A 14,207-nucleotide genomic window follows, 5' to 3' on the forward strand; every position below is an offset into this window, starting at 1 on the left:
CGGCGAGGAGCGCGGCGATTGGCTCTCCGTGAGGGGAAGGGGCTACTTCCGGTGTGGGCGGCGAGGAGACAAGATGGCGGTGCAGGCGGTGCACCTGGAGGCCGACGCGTTCCTCGTGTGCCTGAACCACGCGCTCAGCACCGAGAAGGAGGAGGTGATGGGGCTCTGCATCGGGCAGGTACCGCGGGGCGCGCCTGGGGGGCGGCGGGGGTGGCTGGGGGTTGGTGGGGGGTTGTGGGGGGGCGGGTAGCACAGGGCCCTGCACCCCCCCTCCCCTCCGTTCCCCTCCCGTCTCTCCCCTCAGGTGGACGCGGGCCGCGTGGTGCACGTGCAGTCCGTCATCATCCTGCGGCGCTCCGACAAGAGGAAGGACCGCGTCGAGATCTCGCCCGAGCAGCTCTCGGCGGCCTCCACCGAGGCGGAGATATCCTTGGGTGCTGCCCCCCCTCACCCCCCCCACCACCAAGGGTTGGGCTGAGCCGCGGGGCGCTGTGCCTGGGTGCCCCCCTGCAGAGCTGCCCCCCCTGCATCGTCCTCGGCAGCATCCCCACCCGCCCCTCACCGCCACCTACAAACCAAATGCACCCCCTGCTAGTCCTGGGGGAGAGGATTCCATCGGCTCCTTGTCCCCTCTGCAGGGGTCTTCTAAGCTCTGCCCTGCTTGTGCTGGTTTTCACATTTTTGAACGTTGCAAAGTTTTTTTTCTCCCCCTTGCTCTGTTGCTTCCAAAAAGCGCCTTGACGCACACACAGGTTGGCTGAGATGACGGGGCGCCCCATGAGGGTGGTGGGCTGGTACCACTCCCACCCCCACATCACCGTCTGGCCGTCACATGTTGGTAAGAGCAGGCTCGGTCTCGGTTCTGTGCAAAAGCTCCCAGCTGGTTAATTATCTTAATTAATAGCAAGCTTTGAGAGCTGCACGTCCCAGCTGTCAATGTTTGGTTTCCCAGATGCCCAGAGCACGGGGGTTGTGCTCTCGTGCTTGAGCTGCCCGAGCCCCAGCAGCCCCAGAGAAGCTGGTGCTGGTGCTGGTGCTGCTGCTCTTCCAGGCAGCAGAGCTAGAGCTGGGGCTGGGTAATAGCAAAAAGCTGTGGGAATCCTAGTCCTGCTGTAATGCTTTTTGACGTCTCCAAGTGTTAATGCAAAAACTAATGCTTTTTTGAAAGAAAGATGTATCTTACACCTGCGGGACGCTGTGGTTATATGGCTGATCTGCAGCACCAGGCTTATGTTACGATCCTTTCTTGTCTCATTAACTCATCTTGTGTTTTTAAGATTTGCATTTAATTATACTGTAAATGGGATCAACATTTTTATTTAATATTCTGGAGTAAGTACTTTTAGATAAAGCACGGGACTGTTATCAAACTCCAGGGTCACCCTTCAGAACCTGGAAAACCTTTTCCAGCCCTTCAGGTGAGCAGTGCAATTCTCCTTCTCTCATTTCTTTGTCTGTAGATGTCCGCACACAAGCCATGTATCAGATGATGGACCAGGGCTTTGTAGGGCTCATCTTTTCCTGCTTCATTGAAGACAAAAACACCAAGGTAGGCAACCTAAGAATGGTGATTAAACCCTCCAGGTGCTGAGGAGAAACATGGGCCCCAGGGCAAAGCTGAAATCCTGTGCTTGGCCTTGGGTGCAGCCTGCAGCAAGGGCCGAGCTCTGCTTGGAGCACAGTCAAAGCAGGGCTGAGCGGTGGCGTTTGGATCGTACTCCTGATGGCAAAGGAAGGTGCTGTTAATTACTGTGTGCTGAGCAGGGGGAGGCTCTCTAGCCTGCAGTTGTGCTGGTGTCAGGGCTCTGGGACCGCATCAGCTGGCTGCAGTGCGTGCACCGAGAGGTTTCAGTGCCCTTCAGGCCAGCAGGCGCAGCCTAGTGCAGCCTCCCAAGATGGTGCTGCAGCACGGGGTGAGCTGACAGCCGTGTCTCAGCCAGGCTTTCCTAGCAGCTCTGGTCTAAGATTATTTTTTTTTTTCATACTTAGTGGGTCTATCAATGTTTGCAAACAGTTCCAGCAGACCAATCCAAGTGTATAGTATATACTTCTGTGAACTGTTAAATGATATTTGAAAATACTCTGCTCCCTGAAGGATTCGGGGGTTCTAGGCAATGTTTTGGTACTTGACATCTGACTTCCTGCTGCCTCTCTTAGACAGGCAGGATTCTCTACACCTGTTTCCAGTCCATTCAGGCCCAGAAGAGCTCAGAGTGAGTACAACAGGAATATTATGTTTAGTTTGGATTTAATTTCATTTCTCCTTTCTGGATTGTCTCAAATAAGTGATTTCTGGGTTCATGGTGAGCAACAAATAGGTACAGAGATGCCTGAACGAGGTCTCCTTATCTCTGCTAACGCAGGCTGCTCAAAGAGAATCTAAATTCGACTGATTTAGCTGAGATAATTTAGTAATTTAACTTGAAAGCTGATGTAGAACACTGTCGTTTGTGTTTGAGTTTGTGCTGTACTCTGTCGTGTGAAGGCCCAGCTCCAGAATTCAAAGCTCCAAGGGGTCAGGCCCTGCCAGTTGTACACGTGCTGTGCATTGTATTGTCAGTGCTGGCCCTCCAGCTGCTTCAGTATTTTTATCAGTAGAATTTGAAGTAAGAGTGTGGCTGTAAAGGCTTCCATTTGCCTGTCAGTTGTGGCACATGTTCTCAGAAGTAAACCTGCAGTGAGCCCATGAGCCAGACTGTAGGTTTGTAAAGGCTTTTATTATTATTATTATTATTATTATTATTATTATTATTTTATTCCTTCTCCGCTGCTTAGCGGTTAATTGTGTCTGATACCCTTGTAGGTACGAAAGGATTGAAATTCCCATTCATGTTGTCCCGCATGAGACCATCGGGAAGGTGTGTCTGGAGTCAGCTGTCGAGCTGCCCAAGATCCTGTGCCAAGAGGAGCAGGATGCCTACAGGAGGATTCACAGGTAACAACCGAGGGCTGCAGCCCTCTGCAGGGCTCTTCACTGACACGTTCTGCTACTGCTGTACCTCAAGTGCCTCGGCAGGGATATAGAAATGAGAAGGATCAGCACCTGGTGTGCCTTTGTAGGAGCGCTGAGGGAGCACTCTCATGTTACAGTGTTGACCTTGTACTCGAGCTAAGGGAACAGCTCCTCTGATGCAGTGAGAGCTAACGCACGTGTGGGCGAGGGGTGGTGCTTTGATGTGCCTGTGTGTGAATAACTGGTGTTTAACTAGGGTAAGAGTGCTGAGAGGTCAGAAATTAGATTAAATGTCTTTTTTTTTTTTCATTCTCCTGTCTCTGGTGCTCCCCACAGAGTGCCATTTCTGTGCAGGAAGGTCTGTCATCCTTGTGAACGTACGGGGCTTCTACCAACTGATGAGGTTTAGGAGTACCTGTGCTGTCAGCTGTAGGTAGCAAGTTCTAGAGCCTGGACCTGCCTGATAAGCACTTCACTGCTGTTGTCACTCATTTGCTTTGTTTCTTCTTTCAGCCTCACCCACCTAGACTCCGTGACCAAGATTCACAATGGCTCAGGTAAGGATTCCTCCTGTCTGTGTGTGAGCACTGGGTGCTGTTCTGGGAGCTGGGACACTGGAGCCTTGAGCAGTGGCTGGATGGTGCTGCTTTCGGGGGACAGAGCATAGTTGTGTAACAGCCCTTGTGAGCCCCAGCGCTGCCTTTGCTATAAAGAGCAGTTGGAAATAACTATAAAAGCACCAGCTTCTTGTTTTTTATTTGCTGGGCAGTTCAGTTTCATTCACAGATGCCATGTAACCAAAAGGCTTCCCTGTTGCATTGCTTTTTGTCTGCTAGACTTTGTAATACTTTAAAAGAAAATACCAAGGGTTTTAAAGTAACTTAATCCTGGGGCTTATAAATGCTGTTCTATCCTTGTGGATTGCTTAAAGACCCTTGATCAGTCAGCTAAAATTGCCATAAACTTTACTTATTTATTTCCTGCTAGAACAGCAAAGGCTATGTGTATGTAGTTGTGGTGAGTGTTCAAGTAGTGTGTGTGTGTCTGATCCATGCGTGCTCGTATCTCCTGCATATGATGTTCAGGAAGCATCCGGCATCTCAGCTCTTGCCAGGGAGCTTGGGTGAATCCTAATCCTCTTTCTCTGCCCTAGAACATACCCCATTGTGTTCCTTGTAGCGCGCAGTCCTGTGTTTGCACTGACATGTTCTTATTCTTTGCAGTGTTCACAAAGAACCTCTGCAGCCAGATGTCTGCCATCAGCGGGCCCCTCCTGCAGTGGCTCGAGGACAGGCTGGAGCAGAACAAGCAGCGGGTACAGGAGCTGCAGCAGGAGAAGGAGCGGCTCCTGGAGGAACTCGCTGCTTTAGAGTGAAGGGGGAAATGCAGACCCTTCAGAAAAGACTTTGAAAAACTCTGTAGGACCTACCTGTGGCTGAAAGGTGGCCCTGCATTGCCTTCCCATGAAGATATTAGGCTGTGCCTCTTGCCTGGCCCCATGCAGCAGAGAGCACTGCTGTGGGATAAAGGCTCATGTCAGCCCCAGCTTAATGGGAAGCAGGGATTTTTAAGTGCTGCATGATGCAGTGTAATTCTAGCTCAGCGTTGGGGTTAGGCAGCATCTCTTGGTAGAAGAGACTTCAGTTGTGGAGGGTGTACACCTAAGGGAAGGTGTTGTCTCCTCCCTCCCCTATATTGTGACAGAAGGCCTTTTGCTTTACTTGTATTCCAGGAGCCTAGGACAGGAGGATTAGAGGGGGAAGGAGTTAGTGTCCCCACAGTCATATCTGATGCTGCCAACTTCTGCCTTTTAGTAGCTTCAGTTGACCGTGATCTTGTATCTAATGATGTTCTGGATTACTGGTTACCCACCCAGGCAGGTAAGCGGTGGGAGGGAAACCTGGAAAAGAGACCTGGAAGAGCTTTGACATAGGGTCTGTGCTCAGTGTACTTCAAACCAAATAAAAAATTCCAAAGTAAGAACTAATTGGAGTAGAACTGAAATGGATGCTATGCTAAATTAAATATCAATCAGTACCTGCACTTTTTGGACACTTACATTTCATGTGGTGCTGTTGCATGTTCAGCATTGAGATTCCTTACAAAATGGACCCTGCAGCTCTCCTGGCAGCCAGGATTGAAACTCACAAGAAGGAGGCAGACCCGCAAGGTGACCCACTGCATGTGAAACTGACAAAAAGAAGAAAGCAGAAGCCTTCACAGACCAAAGGTACACAGCCATGATTAAATTGCAACACAGTAGTCTGTTTTGTTACAACAAATGGTATAAAAAACATTTATTGATTATTCAAAACTTAATAACCACCTGAGCAAACTTGTTCACAGCAGACAAACATGCGTTGAATCATGTTCTACACAAAAATACATCAGACTAGATCTTGTCATTCTATGGTCAAAAAAAGCATTTGAAGCTGTTTTTTTTCTACCTTTCCTTTTGCAACTATTGTAGCTTCAACAAAGTCACTTGGGAGTGATCCAGACAGAATCGGAGGACTTTGCTCACGTGCCTGGATTTTTCTCACAGCTGGCAGTCCCAGTCAGACATACACATAGCACACAGAGGAATGTACTGAACAGATCAGCTCCTCAGAAGGAACAGTAAATTAATAGTTCACTGGAGTCACTGAACACATGCTGCCAAGCGCTGTGTGTAAATACAGATCAGAAAATTCCTGACAAACACAGCGAGTCTAGCCCAGGAAGGGTCCAGAACTGCATCTTCTAAGAATAGCCTGGCTGATTGATTTGCCACAGACGTTCTATCATCATCATTACTTTTGCTCACTTAGGCCTTAGGGTCTTCTTTATATTTAAAGTACTTAAATCTAAAGTTTTGAAGTATTAAAATTGTCTGGAATCCACCAAAACACCTTCTCACAGATCCCATGATAGCCCATCTACCTTACCGCTACATACAAACATTGAATGGCATCAAGAAATTAAGTGCATCAAGCTATTAGAAGGCATCTTCAAGCCGAGTTTTTAAGGCAAAATCAGCACTGAGTTTCCGCATAACCTCTGCGTGGCTCAACCCCTGCTGCTCTCTTTTAGTAAGTCCATAATTTTCTTTCACATACTTTGCAAAGGGTGTGAGCTGTGTCCTAGCAGGAGTGCCATCCTTCTGAGTGGGCTGACTCAGGACCAGCCGCCCCCCACAGAATGCACACACAAAGCGCTCCGTGTCCAGAGACTTGGAATGACGTCCAATCCTGAAAGGGAGAAGTGATTACTTTAATTTCTCACTTGTGGTGGTCAGGACTTTTGGGAAAGGGCTCCCTTCTGCCAGCTCCCTAGGTCAGATGGTTAAGCTAGCATTATAGATCAGGAAACAGACTACATCCTTCACAGAGTGACATGATTAAATCTGTATTAAGCATTTCTCTACCCTAGAACTTTCTCTGCTTTTTAGCTTATCTCCTTCCTCTGTCTCTTACTTTCAGCCTGGTAGTATGAAGTGCTACACCATTTAGAAGCACCTCCACAGCCCTTCAGAGTTTCCGCTCAGAGGCACGGTATTTTCAGTGCTTTGTTGCATCTAAGCAATTAATGCATTACACAGTCAAAGTAAATACTTCAGGAAGATTGTCATGATATGTGAGTTTTTTAAAAATAGATCAGCACAGATGATTGTGAGAAAAAAATTCCATTCATGCTTTCAGAGCATGCATTTACCCCCTTATTATAAAGGGGAAAAACTGCTACTACTAATATAAACAAATTTATAAATAACAACAAATATAACTGGTAAGTACCATCCTCTACCACAAGGCTTGTAATAGGATCAGTGTTGATCATGAGATAGGGATAACAGGAAAAAAAATCCCAAGTTCACTCGATACTAGGACAGCTTAAGAGACTCTTAACTTATAGGGGCAGGAAACTGACAAATTAGAGACAGAATACATAATCATATACAAGATGAAAACATTACTCACGTGGTTTTGCACAGCACACACTCATAGATGAATTTGTATTTAATCTCATAGTTGTGGCACCGTGTTACCATTGGCAGTTCTGGGTGAATCATAGCTGATTTCCTGGCGTAGAATCTCCAGAATCGCCCGTGCCCATCACGAACACCGTTGATCAGCCAGGTGGCTGCATGGCAAACCTCGTGGATTAGCGTGTCTCGAAGGCGATCTGCGGGCAAAACAAACCAAAGACATTAAGATCAAACATGGGGAAGCACGAACCCCTATCCTTAGCTCACTACTTCACACCTCTGATGCTGCCTTTCTTATCCACCCCCAACCCCCCGATGAAAAACACCAAAACTAGATTCAGTATGGGAAAACTGCGGGCACATCAGGGCCCTGCACAGCAGCTTTTTGACGTTTAATTTGCAGACAGATGTCATCTGGTAGCTGCCAGGAGTAGTTAACAAGAATAAACCCAGAATAAACTCTGTGAAATATGTCTTCAAATCAGTAATGCAAACAAAATAACAAGGTTGACGTGAATAGACCTTTGTTCTCACGTCTTGTAAATTTGCCCAGCCTCTTAGAAGGGTTGTGAGGACAGGTGCTATAATCAATGGGTTTATTTGTTTAAGATAATACAAAGTTTCAGACCAGGACCCAGCTCTAAATCTCTTACTCCTGTCCATGTTTTTAACCTCTGGAACATGCTTTCTCACATTAGAATCAACACAGATTTTCTTGTACCAACCTGCAGAATCACAGACTTTCTCAGAAAGCTCTATGCGAGCGTAACGCTGTGCTTCAGGACCTTTTGTTTGCCCCGTTACACAATATCCTGCTGTTTTCCTCATTTTCTTGTTCCAGATTATTACCATATTCTCTGGTAACTGAAAAACAAAACAGTACACGTAATCTACCCTCTCCTGTCCCTCCCTTATGTTCCTCAGGCCTTCTGGCTTCCCTAGTATGTACTGCAGTCAGTACTGTACGTCTCTATTTGTGCCTTTAACATCGCCATCACCAGCAAACCCTCTCCAGGGCTTCTTATTCCCATCCTCTGTATTTCTATAACCAACTGTGGAGTTTCACAATGCAGGATGAGACAGAGTCCCTTAGGTCCTCTGTTCGGCCTCCAACAATAGCTAACAGTGCTGCTTAAGAGGAAGTACAAGGACAGGTGAGGAACGCAACAGAACTGCCTCTTCAACATACTCTTCCCAACAGCTAGCCATTTACAATACAATGCCTCGCTGAGACAGAGGTGACTTCTTTGCAAGAAATAGCTTCCCATTTTTTTATTGCCTTTTAAAATACATATGAATTTCTAGCATCCACAGTAGTCTCTGATCAGAAGTTCTACAGCTTAATCATTTACATGTCAAGTACCATCTGCTTCTGATTGTTCTGAACTTGCAATTTGCCATTTTTGCTTCATGTACATTCGCATTGTGAGAGGATGAATAATCACCTTCTGCTTATTCTCTGTGCTGCTCCTGATTTTATAAGCCTTCATCACATCTCAGTTACCTTTTGTTCTTCTGCCAGTTTTATCTCATTTGAATTAGTTGAATGAGTTTAAGTAATTGTTCCAACAGTGTTAAGTGCCAGCACATGTACAGGGCTGAAGCACCGGATTGCATGATCTTTCAGCCTGTTCAGCTCAGTTTTATGTAAAATTATGACCTTAGCCTGTCCTTGGTTAGCTCAACATTTTCCTCAGATAAAGACACTTTCTTTCTTGAAGGAAGTTCTGTTGGAATTACTGAGGGCAGCACCCTTCCTTTCATGGACTTTTCCCCCAAGAGGAGGGCCTCCAGCATCCCAGAAGATGCAAAGATCAAGACAGTGGTTCTCTGAAGTTGAACTTTCCATTTGAAACACAATTTAAAACTAAAATTCATCTGAAACTGTTATTAAAAGAATAATCAGCTTCTTAATCTGTTCAGCAATGACAGACAGGAACATGCAGTAGAAAAGCATGAAGACTGCACGTAGCATGACTAGGCATGAGGCTATAGCTCCTAACACCAAAGGGAAGTGCTTTTATCCTTCAGCTGCCTGATCTCCACGTTCATTCCCCACCACTTGCCTTTTGCAGCTGCAAACAGCAAACAGCATTATCGCCCTTTGGTGGCTGTGAACTGTCAGAACAAGGTTACACAAGAATTAAAAAAAAAAAAAAAAAGCCACAGTTCTAAAGCAGTCTGAGCCGAGTGAAGCGCTGTCTGCTGTGGACGTCTCCCAGTTTCCAACTCATTAATTTTATGAGCAGATTGCAGCAACTCAGTTCAGCTCCTGAACTACTTGCAAGTATGTGGCAAGAAGCTGGGAACACAACAACCAGACCAGATACGACAGCCAGCAGATCCGCTTGTGCTACCACGAGCAGCTTGTGGCAATGCTGCAGTCTGCTAGCACATGCTGCTTCCGTAAGGCTGGCTGAGCAGTGATGGTAAACAGCCTTAAGCTTCTTTCAGCAGCAGAAAACCATAGCTGCCTTCACTGAGGCCTGCCACTGCACAGGCAGCTACAGAAACACTCACGGCAGGCTGAGCTCATGACCATGCAGGTGCTAGAAAATACACAAGGATAAACATCAGTCACCTCTTCAAAGATGAAACTGATCCAAGGCAACCTCATGTAGCAGTTTAATCTCATCAAGGACTCTGCTGGACACCATCCAAACTGCTCACTTAAGGATGGTACAGCATTACAGCTGGGAAAGCAAGCCAAGCTGAAAACTGCTGCATCACAGTGGTGAAAAATCCCTTTCAAAGAAATGGCTTGAGCTAACAGAAACAGAAACCATTATTATAACATGTAACTTCTACTAACTGAAGAAAATAAAGAGGCAAAAACATCAAAAAGTGAGGAGCAACGTATTAACTAGGTTTTTATAACTGTAAAAATGTGAGTTGCTTTGTGTTTGAGTTCTTTTGTTTGTAAAGCCTACCTTCTGCTCAAAGATGGTGCTGTTATAGAGAGCGTAGAGCTTCTGTGTCAGCTCCTCTTTACTTTTCTTGAAATACTTCACATACTTGGAAGCTGGATTTGAGAGATCTTGCAAGAAACAGCCAGGCACTGAGCACACGTTAAGCCTACAAGAAAAGACATAAAGCAGCTTACTGAAGTTCAGATAACTCATTGAACAGTAACGGTCACTTCATAGCCAATAAATTCCTGGGATGCTGCCACTGGCGTAAACCCCTCCTGACTATTTTCACTGCCCTTGCCTCATGAGGCCAGTGAGGTCCACATGCTCATACTGTCTCCTTGCCTCGTCAGGGGTGTGAATGGCAGAACCTGAGAACTGTGTGAAGGGCAGAACCTGTCATACCTGAGACTAAAAGCCCAGACTTCCAGCTACTTAACCATTAACAACTATTGAACTGGTAGCAGACCTTTCCAAGTAGTAAAAAAAATCAGAACCTGACCCTAGGCAAAACACTTCGCATCTCTTCATCTACCTATGATGGTCCTAGAACACAGTAAAGATGAAGGAATACTTACTTTTTCTCTGTCTGTGCCGAGCCTGAGCAACTGACAGACTCACTTCTAGGAATTCTCACAGAAGCTGTTATACTGGAAGGTGTTTCTTGAAGTGAAATGGAGTTTGATTTTGGTGTCTTGATTCCGTTCCCTTTTGAGGACTGGGCACCTTCACAGGGTGGCTTGATGTTTTCTAGTTCAACAGAAAAAGTCACAAGACTACATGCTGTGAAAGAGTCGGGACCATAGACATAAACAATCAGGTAACAGATGATGAGAAAAGTCTTATGTTCCACTTCAGCACACTCTTTCTGTGCATACAAAGGCCTTTACAACTGAGAGATAATTTGCTGTTGCTATACTATAAAAATCACCACTCTGCTGATGGAGCAGCAGAGTCCAAAATTGCAAAATGCTGGGTGGCACTTGCAAAGCATGTACCATGCATATGAACAGAATTAGGTAATTAGCACTACCATTGCTTCTAAAATTTAATTTGCAAGTTAGCTAAGAACTATTTCTTACCTGTTGGGCTTGGCTGGTAGATAGATTTACTTGTGCTTATGAGCGGTTTTCGGGGTACACTTCGTTTCCTTACCCGTTCTATCAATGATTCAAATTCACTGTCTGAACTGTCTGATTCTAACCCTGCACTCGGTCGTAGCGGAACGGTTGGCGTTTTATTTTCTGTACTCTTTTCACAACTTCTTTCTTTCCTTCCAACGAGGAAGTCTGGACTACCTGTGGCAACTGACTCTTTCCGATTTTGTGGGGGTGGGAGTTTCATGCACCTCTGACTCTCTTTCAAGTCTTTCACTCCCCCATTTCGGTAGTCTTGCCATGAACTTTCCACAAAGACACAATCTTCACTGTCACTTAAAACCTCTGAATACTTCAATTTTTGGGAGCAAGCGTTTTCCTTTCCAGGAGTCATCAACTTCTTTGGGGTCTGAAGATCCTTAGGTGCTGTAATTCAAAGGAAACAGCTTAAAGTTTTGGCAATTTCACTTAGGAGATTCAAATTCGTCTTAACACAAAACGATTCCTTGAAACAGGACGGGGAAACACGAAAGATAGAAAGGCATCTTTGCACTTTCTGTGTTACACACTGCCCATTTACTGTCATACTGAATGGACAGTCACTGAAAGATGTACTATCATAAGCTTTATTCCTGGTAAGAAAAGCTACACACGTGTGGGAATATAGCTGAACATTCAATATTAAAGTCTTATGAAATTAACAAGTGAAAGATAATTGAAAAAACACTCAGCCTTAGCTGATTAGAACATAGCCTACAGCATAAAGCACACACTTGCCAACAAGGCTTCTGACATCTGTGATGTGATCTGTCACGATCAACAGGTCACGTCAGATCTTAGAGTGATGACTGTTCACTTTTCTGGTCCATGTCACTTTCCCCTGCCTTCTCCCCCACCCCAATAATTCCTCCAGAAATAATTAATTAGCTTTTTGCAGTCTGCAGACGGTATTCATGAGGTCAGCAACGAAGGTTAGCTTTTGACCCAAGAGAATTTCTGCTTTATATTTGCTGTTGGATGATTACTTGCCCTTCTTTGTTGTGCTCCTTCTCACTTCACGGTCCAAGAAGAAATCATCCGAGTCATCGATGAAGTCCTTTAAACTGCAAAACAAGCATTAAAACAAAGGCATAAGCAGGAAAATTGAGGAGTAAGATTGCCATATTAAAAAAATAACCTCCAAAATAAACAACTACCGTAACATGTAGCAGTTGCTCACAAGTGTTACCACCTATATCCGCTAACAGAAATGGCAATACAATATGTACGCCTCCAAATGTCGCATTTTATGTAACCTGAACATATACAGACCAAACACATACCAGTTCCTCTGTTCACACTCACTTCCATACACTATCAGCGTACGAATCACTAAAACTTCTGATCATTTTTCAGTATTCAGAACAGCAGATACGATACTAATCAAAACTAATACATAAATTACTAGTTTGAAGGCTAATACGTAAAGACTGAGAAGTCATTAACTACAGCACCCACCTTGCACGTTCCTTTCTGGAGACTGGTTTGGGAGTTTTCATTCTAGATAAAACTGAATCAAAACGAAGATTAAGAACAAAGTTCTAACGATCATTTTATTACACGTTTTTTTGAGGAAAAACTTGCGACCAAGTTTTAACCTAGACTTTAAAAAAAACAACAACACAAGAATCTTTTAAAAGTAGCTCCAGTTCTTGAATCCTCAAAGCTCACGATAGCATTTCCTTCACTATTCAGTCCTCACCCATATCGGAAATGGGAAAGAACTACTACTGTTTTGAACCTTGCAGAATCCAATATATGTCAAAACACTTCTCTAGCCAAAAACGTCCCTCCAACTGGTTAACAGTAACAGAACAGATGTTATGAGACATGAGGGAATTCTGACCAATTTAGATGTGTTTGGAACAGATAACGTTTAGAGAAAATGCTTACTGAAAGATACACGATAGGCTGAGAAGGTAGCAGGGACCAGACAGAATTGCAGCAAAAAGAAACTCTGTCGTGTCTGGAAGCGTTAACAGCAAACATAGCTGAGAAGAACAGAGAGAGCCTCATATACAATGCAAGGCAAAAGGCACATCCAAGACTGAGACACAAAATTCATGAGCTCTCACTGTGGCACGTAGCTACCAACAGTGCACTGTACAGGAGCAATGAAGCAGAAACAATTTAAGACTAACACCATGGAAGAAAATCATGCTGAAAAACTACTTTGTTATATGCAGATAAAAATACGACCTTTTCACATTCATTTAGAATACAAATGTGTGCTATTACTTACACATTTCAAATTCATCATCACTGCTTGATGAAAAGTACAGGGCAAGGCTGAAAAAAAAAAAGTGGAATATCATTAAGAACATTAGGTCACCAGCGAGCAGACCTGCATCGCTAGCGCCCTGAAATCCCAGATGTATACTGAACACATACCAAATCTATACTGGAAAAAAAAAGCACAGTGAACATCTCAATCAGGCTGCAAAGTTTTAAGTTGTTTAAAACAAACATTAAAACTTGTATACTTAAGTTTGTATCAATATGTTTGATATTCAAATAATGGTCAATTGCTGTCAAAATCTGAGACGGAACCATTTGGTGACACAAGCTTAGGACGTTATTCTGGTTTAAGCTCAGGTTGGGTAACGGACCTCTAAAAGGACAAAAAGTTGTTTCTTGTCTTATACATGGTAAGTAATCAGGCAGAGAACGCTGAATAGAATTAGGTGTGAACTGCTGAACACACATTGAGAAACGTTAATTTTGTATGAAGTGCACTTTAATGCGGTTGCCATGAATATTTAGTAGCGGTAGTTTTTAGTAAGGATATTTTAAAACTGGACTGCAATTGCCATGCAAACGTAGGCGCAAGCTGCAGTGCTCCGCCTTACCAAATGCCTTAACTCATTTGGGGACAAAAAGTAAAAACTAAGAACCTGAAAATACACAACGTGGCTACTTAAAAGACTGCCTAAAAACATTCAGATGGCTTCTTTTAGTTACATTAAAGTTACTCATCCCTTATAAACTCTATGCAACGCGTTTAGCACCCCCTCCCCCCCCAAACCAGCGCACTCCGTGCTCGGGCCGGGCCCGCCTCCCCCCACCCCCCGGTCCCCCCTCACCTGCCACCGGGGGAGCAGCGGCCCCGGGCCGGCCTCAGCGGGGTGGCGACGGACACGGAGCGCCCGGCCCGGTCCCCCCGGCCCCTGGGCTCCGCCATGGCGCCCGGCCCGGCCCCGCGGCCCCCGCTTCCCTTCCGGGGCACGGCCCCGGCCGCATGCGCG

At 45.2% G+C, this 14,207-nt stretch overlaps 2 protein-coding genes across 2 annotated transcripts; one reads left to right on the plus strand and one right to left on the minus strand.

Moving 5' to 3' along the window:
- The first annotated feature begins 18 nt into the window (after positions 1-18).
- On the plus strand, positions 19-4,936 carry BRCC3 (BRCA1/BRCA2-containing complex subunit 3). Its single transcript, XM_068697559.1, has 8 exons — positions 19-178; positions 305-424; positions 751-838; positions 1,461-1,549; positions 2,158-2,213; positions 2,804-2,935; positions 3,467-3,510; positions 4,177-4,936. Exons 1-8 carry the CDS (start codon positions 74-76, stop codon positions 4,326-4,328), a joined length of 786 nt encoding a protein of 261 aa, XP_068553660.1. The 5' UTR covers positions 19-73; the 3' UTR covers positions 4,329-4,936.
- Positions 4,937-5,220: 284 nt separating this feature from the next.
- GCNA (germ cell nuclear acidic peptidase) lies at positions 5,221-14,206 on the minus strand. The gene is made up of 10 exons (XM_068697552.1): positions 14,046-14,206; positions 13,205-13,251; positions 12,421-12,472; positions 11,953-12,026; positions 10,909-11,349; positions 10,405-10,576; positions 9,848-9,992; positions 7,643-7,781; positions 6,910-7,114; positions 5,221-6,183 (listed from the first exon to the last, which is right to left on the minus strand). The coding sequence occupies exons 1-10, from the start codon at positions 14,141-14,143 to the stop codon at positions 5,931-5,933; spliced, it is 1,626 nt and encodes a 541-aa protein (XP_068553653.1). The 5' UTR covers positions 14,144-14,206; the 3' UTR covers positions 5,221-5,930.
- Position 14,207: the final 1 nt, after the last annotated feature.

The sequence above is a fragment of the Anas acuta genome, chromosome 13 (assembly GCF_963932015.1).
Source record: "Anas acuta chromosome 13, bAnaAcu1.1, whole genome shotgun sequence".
NCBI classification, from domain to species: domain Eukaryota; kingdom Metazoa; phylum Chordata; class Aves; order Anseriformes; family Anatidae; genus Anas; species Anas acuta.

Excerpts from the sequence above, each read along its gene's own strand:
- BRCC3 (XM_068697559.1), top strand. The coding sequence starts at position 74 with ATGGCGGTGCAGGCGGTGCACCTGGAGGCCGACGCGTTCCTCGTGTGC. Across the intron at positions 179-304 it reads TGGGGCTCTGCATCGGGCAG|GTGGACGCGGGCCGCGTGGT; the intron begins GTACCGCGGGGC and ends CTCTCCCCTCAG. Across the intron at positions 3,511-4,176 it reads CAAGATTCACAATGGCTCAG|TGTTCACAAAGAACCTCTGC; the intron begins GTAAGGATTCCT and ends TATTCTTTGCAG.
- GCNA (XM_068697552.1), bottom strand. The coding sequence starts at position 14,143 with ATGGCGGAGCCCAGGGGCCGGGGGGACCGGGCCGGGCGCTCCGTGTCC. Across the intron at positions 12,027-12,420 it reads TCCAGAAAGGAACGTGCAAG|TTTAAAGGACTTCATCGATG; the intron begins GTGGGTGCTGTA and ends CTTGTTTTGCAG. Across the intron at positions 7,115-7,642 it reads GAAAGTCTGTGATTCTGCAG|ATCGCCTTCGAGACACGCTA; the intron begins GTTGGTACAAGA and ends TTTTGCCCGCAG.